Source organism: Ambystoma mexicanum, chromosome 6q (assembly GCF_040938575.1).
Source record: "Ambystoma mexicanum isolate Mex_15411 chromosome 6q, UKY_AmexF1_1, whole genome shotgun sequence".
Classification (NCBI taxonomy): Eukaryota; Metazoa; Chordata; class Amphibia; order Caudata; family Ambystomatidae; genus Ambystoma; species Ambystoma mexicanum.
In genome coordinates this window covers 742,585,995-742,602,593 of record NC_090937.1, presented here as the reverse complement: position 1 = coordinate 742,602,593, position 16,599 = coordinate 742,585,995, and the positions used below count along the sequence as shown (strand labels likewise).

The following is a 16,599-nucleotide window of genomic DNA, read 5'->3' as shown; positions in this document are numbered from 1 at the left end:
GGCTCTGTTATTGCATCACTGAAATTGACATGCTTTTTTCAGTGTATTCAGTTTTGCATCCTCTATTACACTGAAACAAGGTTCCAAACAAGAACCAATTTACCCAAACACAAATGCATTCAGACAAGGAATATCCATTTTGAATCTGTGCGCTTACCCAGTCTCTGCAATGATTTCAGGAGCCACATAGGTCGGCGTGCCACAAACTGTATACAAAGGTCCTTCCACCACAATGGCCAAGCCAAAATCTCCTAGTTTCAAGGATTTGGTCCCATCAGGATACTCGCACACCTGAAAAGTGAAAGCCATATTAGAGGTGGCCTTTCAGACAACACAAGAGATTGAAAGCTGTTATTTTACCTACTGTAAACTCATTCATTTCATTATTATACGATGCTGCCTATTCTACAAGAGTGGCATTACATCAGACCAGCATCGCTAGTTGCTTCCTTGCCATCCCATCCCATCCCATCCTTGGGATTCCAAGACTTTGCACCACACATACCAGAGTGCCAAACCTTTTAATTTGAATGGACTCGTACCATAGACGGAGATCCATCTTACTGTACATAGTTGAAAAAACGTAAAATGAAGAATGAAGTAGAAATACATTATGGAATTCTTATTCTTCCAGTGCAAATCCTCCTTTGCATCCTTGCTGTGTACGAACGGGCAGATTCCACTCCGGTTTCAATTATAGATCCCTGTTGAATGCCAACGTGCGTTGCATGACTCTGCAAATTCCATGTCTTGGAAGAGGTTTCCAGCTTTTACTTTTAGGATTTGATCAAATGTGAAAAACCTTCTCTTTCCATTTAAGGGGCAGTACACTACGCCCTCTTACTAACCTTCACTCCCCTCAACCCTATATGTTTAAGAGGCACCTTCAAAATAGGGCAATGAAATCCAATTTTGAAATCAGGGAGCTTTGCTGTTCATAAATACTTGGTAGTCCCAGCTCGATCACCGTTTGCAAAGCACATATCCTTTTAATTAAAACTTTGAAAAGTCAAATGCATCTAGCAATACATTATCAACAAAATCAGTCAAATCTACTCATGATTCAAATGCGATCTGATAAAGAGTAAGGCTATTTTTGGAGTCCTTTTCAGAGTGTGTGTGTGCACAAAGCACGGCACCGAGGGCCGCTACATCATAGCTCCTCATATCTCTCCACCAGACAGCGACTCTCCACACCAATTACAATGCCCAAAAACAGTGCCACGTGTGAATATTCTTCCCGGGCGCTTCTAGGTCATCCCGGTGCCGTGGGCAATTGAAACTGCGATAGAAGCGAGGGCAAATATTCGGAAATGCAACATTTTCCACTAGAACTTTGCTAGTTATGCAGCAAAGCGCATATGGGTAATGCCCAAAGAAAATATTGCGTGCTATATGTTTTAAAGGCATGCTAGGATTCCAAACCTTACAATGAATGATTAGTGAGCGTCAATTATTGTCAGGGCAAGCTAAACAAATAAATAAAGCGAGATTGCTGGAATGTCCATGCAGTTCTATGGGAAAATGCAAGTCTATAGGCAAAACAACTGCATGCAGGTCTATGGGGACATGCGTCGGCCCAGAACAAAAACAGCCATGTTAGTGGGAAAATGCTGCCCTTTTGTTTCAAAAATAAACATGAAATGTTTTTTTTTTCTTCCCGTTATCAGTCATTAATATAATTCCACATCCGGTTAATTTAAAACCCGTAGCAAAACACCCAGGGAATGTTATTACACCTAAAATAATTCCTTTTAAAGAATGTGGCATAGGATTTTGATGCATTCCCAATGAGATGAAATCGCTACACAAAGCAGACCTCCCTATTCACCTTGGTGTGTGTTAAAGATCTATAATGCACACATATTGTGGTTCACACGGTCAGTTATGCGTGCCTGGGCTATAGCAGAGATAAGCCTGCAATGAAGGTTTACATGGTCTGGTGCGATCTGCTCATATAGTAAAAGATGTCGTCATATCGGCAATACCATTGTCTCATCAAATTCTGTAATGGAATTCAAATAATCAAACCTATTATTGTTTGGACGCCCCCCTTCCTGTTTTATTTATGGCATTATACATTCTAGCACCTGCGCTGTCCACTCTACTGCCCTGCACCATTCTCAGAGTTCACAGACTGGATTACGATTATCATAAGCATTTGAGGGGATTAGCCCATTTGGGGCGCCACCCCTCGTCACAAACACAGCACTGGTCCAGGTGCAATTTACATACTATTAGCACAAGGGCACACATTTCCCTAGTCCGCAAAAATGTATTTTTTCAGTATACGTTTGCACCAGGGCAATGCTTGCCTCAATGTTAAATAGGACCAGTGGCTCAGACCGAAGGCAGTACAGCTTCAGGTTTTCATCCCTCCAGCACCCCAGCAAAATCCCGGGGGGCACTCAGCAACCTACGAATCAAGCAGTAGAGGGACCCAGGAGAGAAAAATGGAGTGGAATAGCCCCTCGTCTTTTCTTGGTCTGTTCTGGCCACAGACAGTAGTGGTTAACTTTGGCCAAAACAGGGGCCTCAGCTATACAATGGATGGTCATTAACAGTGATAGTCACACGTTGGCATACACCATTAGCTTAAGTAGACTGCTTTTGTTTTGAACAAAAAAAAAGAATGAAAATCGGTACTCGTCCTCTTGATACAACGTGTAGTATAATATGCAGTAAGTTTCTGGGTGGCTGGTTCAGCTCTTTATTGAGGCATCAATATTTGCAATGCAGGAAACAAACACATAAGTATATTCAAGTCCTTGGGCAACTGGCCCTCAACTGTGCTCGGTGCAGCAATGTCATTAAGTCTATGGGCAGAGTTTATGTCCTCTCAGTAGAGGAGCGCGACTTGCTCTGTGTCCTCTCTGCTCTTTCTCACAGTTCACACCTCTCATTGCTTCGCCCGGCTCTTCCGGGTTCGCGAGACCGAGCATCACGCGATATCCCAACACACCTCCCCTTGATAGCGCAGCAAAGCTTATTGCATAACAGTCATACTTCACCGGTCTTCTGTGCTCCCTTCTCGGTCGGTCTTCCTTCCTGCCACTGGTGTCCAGTTCTTGACTAATTTCCTGGAAGGCTTCTGATGCATCTCTGTCTGCTACTTCTTCTATGGTCTCTCTCGCTCTGGCTTCTTGTTCTTGTTCTCATGCACTCTTTGCAAGGGTCAGGTTCCTCTTGCGACCTTTCTGCTTCACGATGCTTCTCAAACATGGCTACAACTTCAGTCATGTCCACTTCATCATCTTCTTTTACTCTGGTCAACCATGGTGGTACCAGTCTAGACGCTGCTCTCAACCCTCTCAACATGCGAAATGGGGAAATTCGGGTGATCCTGTGGGCGGCGATGGCCTCTTTGACCGTTTTTAAGGGATCCATACCCGAACCAGTTGCCAGTTGGAGGACTCCTTTAATTAACCTATTGGCTCTCTCCACAAGTCCATTGGCTTGGGGATGGTACAGCGCAGCTTTTCTTTGATGAATTTTTTTTGCAGGAACCACTCCATATCCCCTCGACACTAGCTGTACCCCATTGTCTGTGACTAACTCTTTGGGGAGACCTTCCCTCTGAAATATGTATGCGAGGACTTCTATGACCATGGCAGTCATGATGTTAAGGACAAACTCTGCTTCTACCCACTTCGACAGGTAGTCCACCAGTACTATGCCATACCATTGTTCGGGCGTCATTGCCTCCAGCGGTCCAATAAAGTCTAACCCCACTTTGGACCATACTGCGTCAGGGATCTCTGTGGGGATCATTGGAGCTTGCCTGGTCCTTAAGCGTTTATCACTGTTGACACTCGTGGCATCTCTCCATTATGCACATTTCTTGATCAATGGAGGACCACCAGTACACTTCCCTCACTCTTCACCGTGTCATGGTGTTCCCCAAATGCCCTGAGTGGGCTCTATACAGAATGACTTCTCATGCCCACAGGTGGTATCACTTGATCGCTTTTCATGATCAATCCATCCGCCTCGGAAATTTCTTCTGCCACCTTCCAGCATGGTCTCATGCCTTCCGGTACAGACCTTTCATCTGGCCAACCATTCCTGACCCATTCTCTGAGTCTCACCATCGTGACCGTCTTCTTCATTCCAATGCCCCTTGCTCAAATCTAGAAAATCAGGGCCCCTGAGGTCTTGAATTGATACTATGCATTCATCCTGCAGGAAGGTGGTGGCTTTGTCTTTGTCCTCCGGTACCCTTGACATGCAGTCCGCTTGAGCATTTCTCCATCCTGCAATGTGGTTAATTTCAAAGGTGCATTCTTGCAGTTTGGCTGCTATGCGTGCCAACCGGGGTGACAACGATTTTGTCCCTCCTGGACTGAGCATGTGGATGAGGGGCTTATGGCCTGTGACCAGTTTAAATTTCGTGCCCCACTCAAGTCCTGAAATGTTCAACCGTCCATGCGCAGGCCAGCATCTCTTTCTCCACTGTGGAGTAGTTCTTCTCCGCCGAGGACATGGCTTTAGAGGCAAATGCCACCATATGTTCTGCGTCCCCTTTCTTTTGATTGAGTACGGCACCTAAGCCGCAAGCACTGGCATCCGTGGTGATGACTGTACTCCATTCCGGATTAGACGGCTGTAGGCACGGTGCTTCCACTATGCGTCATTTTGTTTCCCCCACTGCCTCTTTCTGGGCTTCCAGCCATGTGCCTTTTTTGAGCAGGTCTTGCAGCGGCGTCATCATTTCTGAAAACCTAGGGATGCATTTTGCATAGTATTTTGCGAGTCCTAGGAATTACCTCACTTCTTCCTTGTTAGTTGGCTCCGGAGCTTTAATTATAGCTTGCATTAGGTTTTGTTTAGGGCTGATGCCCTGCAATGAAATCTTGTACCCAAAGCATTCAACTTCGCGTGCCCTTAAGACACATTTTTCATACCTTAACTTGACTCCAACCTTCTGTAACTGGGTGAAGACTTTAACATAACGTTGTGCGTGTGTTCATCTGCGGCGTACACCAGGATATCGTCCAGGAAGTAGGACACGTTTCCTATATCTCATAGTAACAAGACTATCATTCATTGAAACGCCGAAGCCGCAGAGGACAGGCCAAAGGGCATCTTGGTGAACTGGTAGGTGGCAAATAGGGTGATGAAAGCAGTAAGTGGCTTGGAGTCTTTGTGCAAGTGGATTTGATGATACGCATCCCTCATGTCCAACTTCGAGAACACTCGGGCTTCTTTCATCATGAGTATGAGCTCATTAATGCTTGGAAGGGGGTAGCTGTCTGCGATGACTTCCATGTTTAAGCTGCGAAGATCAATGCACACCCTTAGGTCTTGTGAGTTTTGTTTCTTGATGAGAACCACGGGACTCAACCACTCTGAGACTTCGACTTCTTCAATGGTGCCCTCCTTCACCATTTTGTCGAGCTGGTTTCTGAGTATGTCTCTGGCTGTTGCTGGCACAGGCCTCACTTTGTGTTTTACAAGGACTGCATTAGCCTTGAGCAGTATCTTATGCACAACGTTTTTGATTTTTCCTGGCCACTCCGAAAACAACTTGGGAAAATCATCTTTGACAACCGGCGCTCCTCTTGTACTGACTGTTAGCACTTGATCCTCTGTGCTGGGGTCCAGTTTGATTGAATTTGGCTTGATCATCCCAACCCAGGACGGCTGGGCCTTCTTGACTGAAATATATTCTTGTGGTAGTTTCTCTTCCTTCGAACTCCACTTTCCCTTTGATGTATCCCAGTAATTCAGTGGATGCCCCTCCGAACACTTTGGGCTTGTGGCAAGTGCTGAGGACTTCCAACCTTATTGGTGCCCTTCATCTCTTTGTATGTGCAAAGGGGTAGAATGGTTTAGTCCGAACCTGAGTCTACCATGACTCTTGTCTCCATGCCGTTTACTCTGATGGCACAGTGGGGGCTTTTCCCTCCTGGCTCGTGGGATATTCACCATTAGCACTGTGGGCCTCCCTTCTTTAGATGAGGATTCTCTCTCTGCATTGACGTTGGTAACTTTTTTATTCAGCCATCTGCATACCAGCGAAAAGTGTCCGATTCGCTTGCACACTGAGCACTCTTTGTCTCTGGCAGGACATTTCCTGTCGTTAGCCAAATGCTTTGTTCTGGTGCATCTGTGGCACTTCAGTGGTTCTTTCCTTCTGCACTTCCCTTCTCTTGCATCAACGACTGGTTTCTCCTTCTTGATCCGGAATGCGACAGCCTGGACTTCAGCTGGGCCGGGGCCGCCCGCACATTCTTTCCGACAGTCTCCTCAACCGCCCCCGCAATTTCGACAGCTTTTTCCAGCTGTAATTCCTTCTCTAAAATGAACTTTTCCTGTACTTTACTGCTGTTGGTGTGTACCATTAGCATGTCGCAGATCAGTCCTTCTGTATTGTTTTCCGAAGTTGCACAGTGCGGCTAATTAACGTAGCTTAGTTACATAGTCGTCCACAGGTTCGGATGCCTCCCGTTTACGACTGTAGAACCTAATCCTGTGCAAAACAGTATTTTCCTTGCTGGCAAAACATTTTACAATTCTTCTAACGGCCTCCTCATACACGTCGTCATTGTCAGCCACCACCACTTCAGGCATAAGGCTTGCAAATATCCTCGGACCTTCCACGCTCATCGCGTCCAACAACATGGCTCTGCACCTTGCCGCCATGTACCCCGCACCTCCCAGCGCTTCCAGGTATGTAGTGAATAGGGATTTCCATTGTGGCCATGTAATGGTAGGCCTACATGGCGTTTGCAGAAAAGGCGAGGTGAAGTTGCCCCTTGCATGGTGCCGTGTGGGTTGTAGTCCTGACCCTCGTCGCCAAATATGTAGTACAATAATATGCGGTAAGTTTCTGGGTGGCTGGTTCAGCTCTTTATTGAGGCATCAATATTTGCAATGCAGGAAACAAACACACAAGTATATTCAAGTCCTTGGGCAACTGGTCCTCAATTGTGCTGGGTGCAGCGATGTCATTAAGTCTATGGGGAGAGTTTATGCCCTCTCAGTAGAGGAGCGCCGGGAGCATGACTTGCTCAGTGTCCTCTCTGCTCTTTCTCGCAGTTCACGAATCTCGTTGCTTTGCTCGGCTCTTCCGGGTTCGCCTGCCAAGATCTTGCGAGACCTACCGTTACGAGATATCCCAACTCTTCGACATTCCAAATTGTCTGAAAAAATTGATTTTTACAAAGTAAAACCATTTTCTAAACATGGAAATCATCACCTGAAGTAACTTGCTGTATTTTCTACAGATCATCGAAAGCTAAAATCTAATATGCTAAGACTTTTCTATTACTGGAAATGCAATTCCGCACCAGGTCATCTTGCGGCGTACAAAGGCGCCCCAGAGCATATAAATCTGCAATACTGGATGCGAACAAAAAACGTTTTTAATGATAGGAACGTGAATGCAAAATCTGAGGCCAAAGAACTCTTTACAATCTAAAAAGAGCAGGAGTCTACCATTTCTCCTGACATCAGATTAGTTGTGAAAGACACGGTCTGGTGTCAGAGCATCCAAGATGCTTTGGTCAAGAAATTGCAGGGCATCAAGGCTAATATATCAATCAAGAAAGACGCCGCTCTATCAGATGTGAGCAAGCTGAGCTTTGAGTGTTTTAAAAGATGCTCTTCAATCCCACTATTCAACTTTTCTCCTATTTCCCTGAAGGAATTGCAGAGGTAGTGGCTCACCTCAAAACCACTAGTTGCAAAGGAGGGCCTTGCTCAGCTGTCATTATAAAAACTTGCCCTCCGACCCTGTTCGAAGCAATCTGTAAATCTGTGAACGCTTCGCTCATGGTGGGTCTTGTGCCGGAAGATCTAAAACTATCATAGGTGACCCCTTTACAGAAAAAAACGGGTCTTCCAACGGGAGATCCCTTAAACTATAGGTCTATTACCAATACAGCATTTCTACTTAAGATCTTGGATTGGATAGCATATGGGCAAGTGGCTCACCATCTAAATAATTAACCCGTCCTGAATTGCTAACAATCTGGATTTAGCGCAAGCCATAGCACACAGACTGCGCTATTGGAATTAAAATCTAGGCTCCTTGAGTGTATGGATAAGGGCCTCTCCTCCATGCTCATGCCCTTGGATCTCATCCGCCTTTGACCTGGCTGTGATGCTGGAAATGCATTGGAGGGACAGGGCCTCTGTATCCTTGTCTTTTACTGCTTTTTATTGTGTGTTCCGTCGTGTTTTCCGCTCAGGAGTTCATGTGGGACTCCTGGTGGAGCAGCTCTCTCTTTTTGGTTTGGTGTACAGACCCATGGGATACCCTTATGGCACCCATGGGTGGAGGTACAACCCTGTGCCCCTAGTGTATGTTTTTGGACACCTGTGTGTGGCCTACAGAGCAGGGTATGGGCTGGTGGCAGCTCCATGCTGAATCTGACAGGTGCCCCGAGTATCCTCCATTTTGGGAAACCCAGGCCCTGCCATTGGAATCAGTTGATTCCTGAAACGAAACAAGATGGCCCCTGTGGCCTCTTGCTTTCTATTGCCTATTACCTTGTTTTCCCAAAGTCCTGGGAAGCCCCGACTCTGTCCCTTCCCCCTGATCGGCTGTTGGGTGGAAGTTCCATATATGGTGTTGTGAAGTCCAGGCCAGACTGGCTGGAGCCTTCCCAGTGATTGTATGGTGGGGGTACACCCTGTGGGTGGGACCTGGGTGAATGGAGCGTGTGACGAATACGCATTCTGTGTTGTGGGTGTCTAGTATCTGGTGGTTGACACAATGACTGAGGCAGCCCTGCCCGAAACTGGTATGAATGCAGTGTGGAGTGTTGAATGGCTGGGTACTTGTCCCAATACACATAATTTGTTGTGAGTGTCTGGAGAGGAGTGAATGGCCTGAATGCACTATGCACCTGATTGGATGCCTGTCTGCATGAATTCCCTTCTGACCGATTGGTTGCCTGAGTGTGACCCAGCAGAATGAATGGGAGATCAACTAGTATATCTGGGGGCCTCTCACTGCTAGAATTCGTATTCAGAATCTGAAGAGTAACTAAAGTGAAACTGAAGCTTAACCTTGAAGCCCTGCTGGAAGAGAAGAATTGCTGTTGCTCTCCTTCACAATCTGAAAGCTGCTGTGTATCTAATAACTGACCCAGAGAGGACCTGGTTAGGCGCCCTCTTCCCGAGCTACGAGGGACCATCGTGCACCAGCTGATCTTTGCCAAAGCTCCCTGGTAGACAGACCTACGACAGGCTGCCGACCGGAGACTGGGACTGCCAAGGAATCCCAAAGAGAAGCGCCGGGACTGTTGTCCGCCACTGTCGATGACCGATGTCGCCGACTAGAGCCTCCGTGCTCCCATTTGCCTAAGAACTTAATTTGAGCCAAGGACGCTCTCGTCTGCATCGCCGCCCGCTTTATCCCGCTGGAGGAGGCCCGACCGTCGACGTGCCGAGGAGCATCCGCCAGTGGGTTTCCCGCCACCTAAAGACCACAGAGACGCCGATGACTCAACGCCCTTGCTGGGCCACAGTTCTTCAGCATCTATTTACGGTCCGGAACTACCGTCGCCGAGGTGCCCCGTACGCCTCTTCCTTGCAGGATGCCAACGCTCCGTCGTCGCCGACAAGCACCGCTAGCAACGAAGCTGCCACTTCACCACCGTAGTTCACCCTGTTCTCCGTCAGACATTCGATGACCCGTGACTCCTGCCTTAAAGGGAGGGCACTCAAGAAGGGCCGTCGATTCCCTGATGACAAACGCTACAATTCCAGGTACATTGGGGCTGTAGAACTATTGTAGAGCGAAATAAGACTCGTAGAACAATATATGGACTGGGCTTTTGCTATATAGGTTGCCCAGGTTGGGGGGGGGGGGGATCTCCACACACAGCTGTGTTTAATGGTAGCAACCAGTATTCTGCCTATTGTTCAACCGTCTTGCTTTCCTTCCTCGCTCTACTGCTGGTTTCCTCTTTATTGATCTGTGTGACATTTTGACAGTATAGTAACGCACTTTAATGAGATCTGATAATATTTGTGGTACAACTGTAGAACTGTATATATTTACCATTGTTGATTTTCTGAGCACAAAGTGAGATTGTGATAGTGTACATAACCTTGAACATTAATTATATAAAGACTGCGTTTTAACCGATAGAGTGTGCGGACATTCCTTTGTGGGTGCTTTGGGACTACACTGTACTTAAGAACCAGCCTGCATCACCTCCTGAGAAGCTAGGCCTTGATTGCTCGACCACGTACCAATAATAGAGAATCTTGGCTGGGGTCCTCTGTGCCTCTCCTCTACCATATAGAGAGCGGGCGGAAGTACAGACACCCCCTCCAGTCTTTACACTGGTACCATTCATTATTGTTCTCCAGGCTAGAGGAAGTGGCAAACCTCGCCACAGCTGCAACTTGTTAGGTTGCATGCTTTCTTAAAAACACGGACAGTAGAGTCTGTTCCGAGACAGATGAGGCTGTTGCAGTACCAATCGAATTTGGCATCCCACAGGGGGCGAGCATCTCCTCATGCTTGTACAATATATATATGGCCTCTTTTTTCGCACTGCTAGAACAGGAAGGGATTTGTTTTACCAACTTTGCTGACGACACGCAGTGTGTCATCCCCCCATCGGCTCTCACAATCAAGACGAAGAAGACCTGAATAAAGCTTATGACAGGATTGAAACTGGATTGTGTTGAACAGATTGCCACTTAATAGGTCCAAGACCGAGCTATTGATTGTTGGTACGCAGTCCACATTTTCTAAATTGGGCTCAGCCTATGAGGCTTTCCAACTAGGCGACGTGAAGATTATCCCACTTAAGAAAGTCAAATCATTAGGGGTTACTTTTGATCAGCATCTTACCATGAAGGCCCATGTAGGGAGCTTTTATGTCAGCTGCCGCGTATTACATCAAATAATTTGCTCAGCTGCAAAACATTTTCGCCTCCTTACGATCACATTCAAGTGCACCCTGAGCATTAGGCCATGTTATCTGAAGAAGCTTATTGTGAATACGGCCTCTAGCAGAGCTCTCAGAGCCAATAATCTAATTTTTGCTACTGATCCCCAGATGTAGATCGAGGAAGACAGAAAAGGGGGGCTTTCTCAGTGGCTGCCACCATGGCTTGTAATTATCTCCTGCTCGATCTTAGATTCCAGAATAAGCTTGAGCCATTCAAGAAAAAAACAGAAAACCTGGCTTTTTGCCTAATCATACTTCTTGGCTTACCTCAGCATTAGTTTTTCCTTAGTGTCCTCCTGTTTTTTTGTTGGTCAGCACCCCCTAATACACACGTGTCCACTATTGCACTATACAAATTAATAAAGTAAAGTATATCATTTTTTGTGGACCTCAAATGCACAGTGATATAAAGATCCATGTGAGAGATGCTGGCATGTGTAGTCCTAGGATATATACTGGGACTATACAACTACAAATACAGAATGAAGGGTGCTTAAAAGCCAGAACTTGCCAAACATCAACCCTATACCAATAGCAACCAAAGATGCAACAGGAGAAAGTTCAGTGTGAATCACACACATTTGCAAATTGTGCAACTAAAGTACCGGGGGCACAGCCAGGTGTCCCCCTTTTGAGAAATGGATGCGCCTCTGGCAAAATCTTGCTGCCTAAAGGGATTAGCTTTTATTTGGCTGCCAAATTCGGATCACCAGAAGTGACTACATATATAATAATGAGTTACATAGTGTACATGACAGACTCAATTGTCCCATAGCTTGATCACTGCTCATGGCGCTGCCACCTGCAAATCTAACTTCTGTGTACCCACTAATACACAAAGGGCTGAGGCACGTGTATTTAAAAATAGGGTGCTCCGGGACCTAGACAAACTGGAAAAACAGTCTAAAAAGAAGTATGCATTCCATAACACCAGTAATGCAGAAAACTGGGCAGTAAGGGATCTGCTGAACAATCAGAAAATTGTGATCCGGAAAGCAGACAAGGGTAGAGCCATATTTTTGCTGAATCAGGAAGATTACGTAAAAGAATGTAATCACCAACTACTCGACCTAACATGTTACCAACAACTGACGGAGAAGACCCCACAACAAGACTAGCGAGCCTTATTTCAAACAAAGTCACTAAAGCAGCAGAAAGTGGGTGGATTACACAGAAGGAAGCAGATTTTCCTGGTTAAAGACAAACCCCAGGACCCGCAATTCTATATACTTCCTAAAATCCATTCATCCCTCATCTCTCCACCAGGAAGACCCATAGTTTCGGGAGTGAACTCAGTCTTGGAACCGTTATCTCGATTCACAGATCAATTTTTACAAGCACTGGTGAGAAAGATGGCATCTCACGTGTTGGACACAACGCAAATAATTGCAGAAGTGGAAGGATTAGCTTTTGACCCACGGACTGAAATCCTGCTACGTCTAGATGTGGTAGCACTTTATACCAGCATACCCCAGCAGGTGTCATTGGACACGCTGGAAGAAAAACTGCTCAAAGACCACATCGACATAAAAACTCCTGTATCCTTTATACTATAGTGTGCCGAAACGGCGCATATGGAAAGTTATTTTCACTTTGACAAAAACTTCTTGAAACAAATACAGGGGACGGCCATGGGAGCTACCTAGCTCCTAGTGTAGAAAACCTATACATGGAAGCATTCAAAATCAACAAAATATTGACTATGACAAACCCCTTTCAGAATAACATTAGAATGTGATGACGTTACATCAATGACATTTTTATTATTTGGAAGGGGACGGCCCCGAGAGTTAGAAGAGTTTCTGCTATGGATCAACACACAAAATAGATTTTTACAGTTCACCTCCAAATACAGTGCGAGTTCAGTGAACCTCCTGGATATCTCGATTATGGTTGACCCGGAGTTGAAAAACTTACATGTAAAACCTTTCAACAAACCGACCAACAAGAAGTCGATATTACATTATTGTAGCTTTCACCCCCGACATGTACGAGACAACCTCCCACTGGGGCAATTGCTCAGGTTGAAAAGGAATATCACTAGAAGATCTGACTTTAAGGCAGAAGCAAAACTAATGCAAGAACGGCTGACAAAGAGGATACCCACGAAAGATCATAGAAAATGCACGAAAAAGGGCAGACAATAACAACAGACAAACATTACTAGAATATAGAGAACAGGAAAAGAGAAAACGGACCGGATCGTTTTTGTGAACACATACAGTCACATGTCAAATACAATTAAGAAAATTGTGGGTAAAAACTGGAACATCTTAGAGAATAGTCCACAACCAATCATAGCCTTCAAACGGAGTCGAAACAATAAGGAACAGTTCACACGTAATGATGTGAGCCTTCGACCTGAGAAATCTCCAACTTTACCAAAGCAATGGGGTTTACCAGAGGTAGTTGACTATTACCCATGAGGACACTGCACCTACTGCCCCTTCACAAAGAAAAGTATGTCAACTGATATTGGGCTACGAACACCCTGGTTACAAAAGACACATACCAACTGCAATTCAAGTCTGGTGGTTTACGCGATATGGTGCCCCTGTAATAAAATTTACATTGGGAAAACTGAAAGGAAAATTAAGTTACGGATAAGTGAACATCGGAGTTGTGTGAAGAACCGTACTCTGAAGGCACCCCTAGTAGACCACTGTATAGAACAGATCCACAGTGCACAAGATCTAAGATGGTCAGTGGTATATAAACTTAAACAGGGGCCAGATGCCAACAAAGACAAACAACTGCTGTTGAGGAAAAGAACAGTTCGTTTTTTTGACGAAAAGCATGATCACGGGTCTCAATGAAAAAATGGACTGGATGATTTAGGAGTATGCAAAGTGCAGCACTGAAAATCCATTTCCACAAAGGAAGAGTCTCAGAGTGAAAAACAGACTTGTGGTTCCCGTTTATTAACCTTATGACTAAACTTTTCTCGGGTATTCAAATGCAAGACGGACTCAACTACACTGCCCGATTCAACCCGACCCATGATAAACTCCAAAACGAACACGGTTAATACTGTTAGAATGCTTGAGTTGATTTCGAACAAAACTGAAAACGTGTTCGTTCTGGTATACTTACGGGACAAGGTCCATCTGAGCGTGCCCTTTGGTCGGTACATGGGCATAATTTTTTCAGTGCTCGTTTGTTTGTTTTTTTTTGACATGCGAAAGATTGAGATGGCGCCGACATGGAGGCGGACGCCCCACCCACAGAGGATAACACAGAAGTCTACTATAACGTGGGATCACAAAGTATGGCAACTAAAAAAGGACTATCAGTGATCGGACAATTGCAAATCAGAACCCGTGCTAGCGGACCAATAAGAAACTGTAATACTGATTAGGTATAGCTTTACAACAAGTTTGCTGATTGTAGCAGGACCGGATGCTTCAATTTAGGAATAGACTGCTCACAGTGACGACAACAGGCACCGGCACCCCTAGCCCCCTGGTAAGCACAATCTGCCCGCATACTTTTGATGTGCACTACGGACTCTGGGGGGGGGTGGCCCTCCATGCAAGCGATCCTAAATGACGTGTGTTGTCCTTCCCCCTCATTTCTTCTCTTCCCTCCCCTCCCCTCCCCATTGGTTTAGTACAGACAGGACATACCGATTAGCCACAGTAAGAGGACATTGGTCGCACCTCAGATGAAATTGAGCACAATCGATGACTTTATGTAACATGGAATCTTCACGTAATATTTACTAGCCCCTATACGCTGAGCTGGAACATCACACCCAACATGATTTGGACGCTGCGTGGAATGATTAACAACCGTTAAAACACAGGTAAGCTATCCGATTACTTTCAAAGCCTTCCATGTAAATCTGCTGTACCCTGCTAGATCTTGGATACAGTGCTGATTACAGCCATCCGGCCACTTCCCTGTGCGCTTTCTAGTTCTTGATGGAGACCGTCACGATAGGACGTTTAATCCACCGGGTTCAGCAACAACTTGACCATTTTACTTTACTTTCTCTCATGCTCCGGACAGGAATTGCCATCCAATCGGGAACAGTACCTCGCCGGATTTGAACTGGCTCGTTTTATAAACACACCCTCGTGAGCGATGACAACACGACTAATAGTGTGGACTCTGAACATATGAGGTTGATGCAGGACCACTCTCGAATATGGCACAGATGGAAGCCAATTTAGGTTAGCAGACCCAATGTGTATTCTGGTCTTTTGGGACTAACTCAAAATGAAGTGAGGAACAATGAGAACCTAATTGATGTTGGTCTGTGCTTCTCTGCCCTTCCCCTCCCTGTTTAGCTATTGACCGATGATAAACCTCGCCTTGCTACACTTGTGACAGGTTTTTTTCTGCTAAACAAGTTTGGCGTCTAACTCCAGCAATCAACGTCACTGAAGCTAAACTTACTATTTAGATCAACACAAACACCTTGGTTGAGGTGAGCAGTCAAGAGAAGGGAATAGGGCGAGGAGAGGGGGATGAAAGGGAGAAGGAGGAAACTAGACACGAATTGTAAACCCTAAGGGCTCCCTCAGCAACAGATATCAACCTGATAGGAGTGATTTCTAGGTTGCCTTTACACTCGACTTTCACAAAAAATGTATCTCTAGATACAAATGTTTTAATAGCAAGACCTGAACTGTGATGTATAATATCTGGAGAATTACCAGGCCAATAAGATCGGCTGAGTGATTTACTCTCTGATCTATTGCCTCGAGCCAAGAGGCGCGAGTTCCTCACCCCTCTTATCTTTGAGACATTATGAATGTGCCACACCGATGGAATCTGAAAATGTTAAATGATATTCGTAAGCATGATTATTGATTTGGACTCATCACAATAGATAATCTGACTGAATTCAGTCTTTGATGGACATTGATTTTCAAGTTTTTTGCTTTTTTATTGTAGGGAAAAGACTTTCAGTAGAACTACAGCCACAACCCTCTGGGAATTGAAGACCTGATTAAGCAATCATGACATAATATTAGTTTTCTTATCTAAAGATCTAGATGACAGATTTAACCTTAAACCTGCTTGTTGCAAAAACACCATAATTGTTTTAGCCCCTGATGAATTTCCGTGGAATGAAACCCAGATACGATTAGGAAAGAAACATGTTGGGCCGATAATTTTTTGTTTTTATATATGATGAATTGTGTAGGAACACGAATAACTGAATGTGAATGGTACGGATGTGTTAAAAGTGGATGAGTGGAGAACATGGTATGTCCAGTGTGAAGTTGCACAGCATGAGTCACTTTAAAAATTAGCTATAGAAAGAGCTGATTCTTAATGTATGGTGTGTTTGTAGTAATTTGCTCAGAATCCAATATGTTTACTGGGATGATGAGATGCAGGTTGTACTCATAGCACTTTGTACTAAGCTTTTGTTTTAGAAATTGTGAATTATTAAAATATGTATTTTTCCACTATCTTGAAGTGATGTCCCGTTCAATACTGTTCGTCTTCCCCACTGAAACAGCTTGAATTCACAAGCCTGTTTATATTGTTAAAGGGTGATTCCCCTTTCACTGAGGGGTCGCTTGTGAATTCACAATTACCCTCTACCTCTAAGTGTGCTGAGTGGGAGGGTAGGATTCCACTAGTCTTGGGCATGGGGGATGCTTGCCTAATGCAGAGGCTTGCTCCCACCATCTAGGAAATGCAATTGCTGCATCCACGTGTG

General features: G+C 45.2%; 1 protein-coding gene across 5 annotated transcripts in view; it reads right to left on the bottom strand.

Annotated features, from left to right (window-relative positions):
• DCLK2 (doublecortin like kinase 2) overlaps window positions 1-16,599 on the bottom strand; it is a 780,084-nt gene that overhangs the window by 98,928 nt on the left and 664,557 nt on the right. For all 5 annotated transcript variants that reach the window (XR_011282260.1, XM_069631258.1, XM_069631257.1 and 2 more), the window contains one exon: window positions 158-291. Coding sequence is in view for 4 of the 5 variants with exons in the window: in XM_069631258.1 (XP_069487359.1) it covers window positions 158-291 (134 nt within the window). In the remaining variant the exon portion in view is untranslated. The remainder of the gene's footprint in view (window positions 1-157; window positions 292-16,599) is intronic.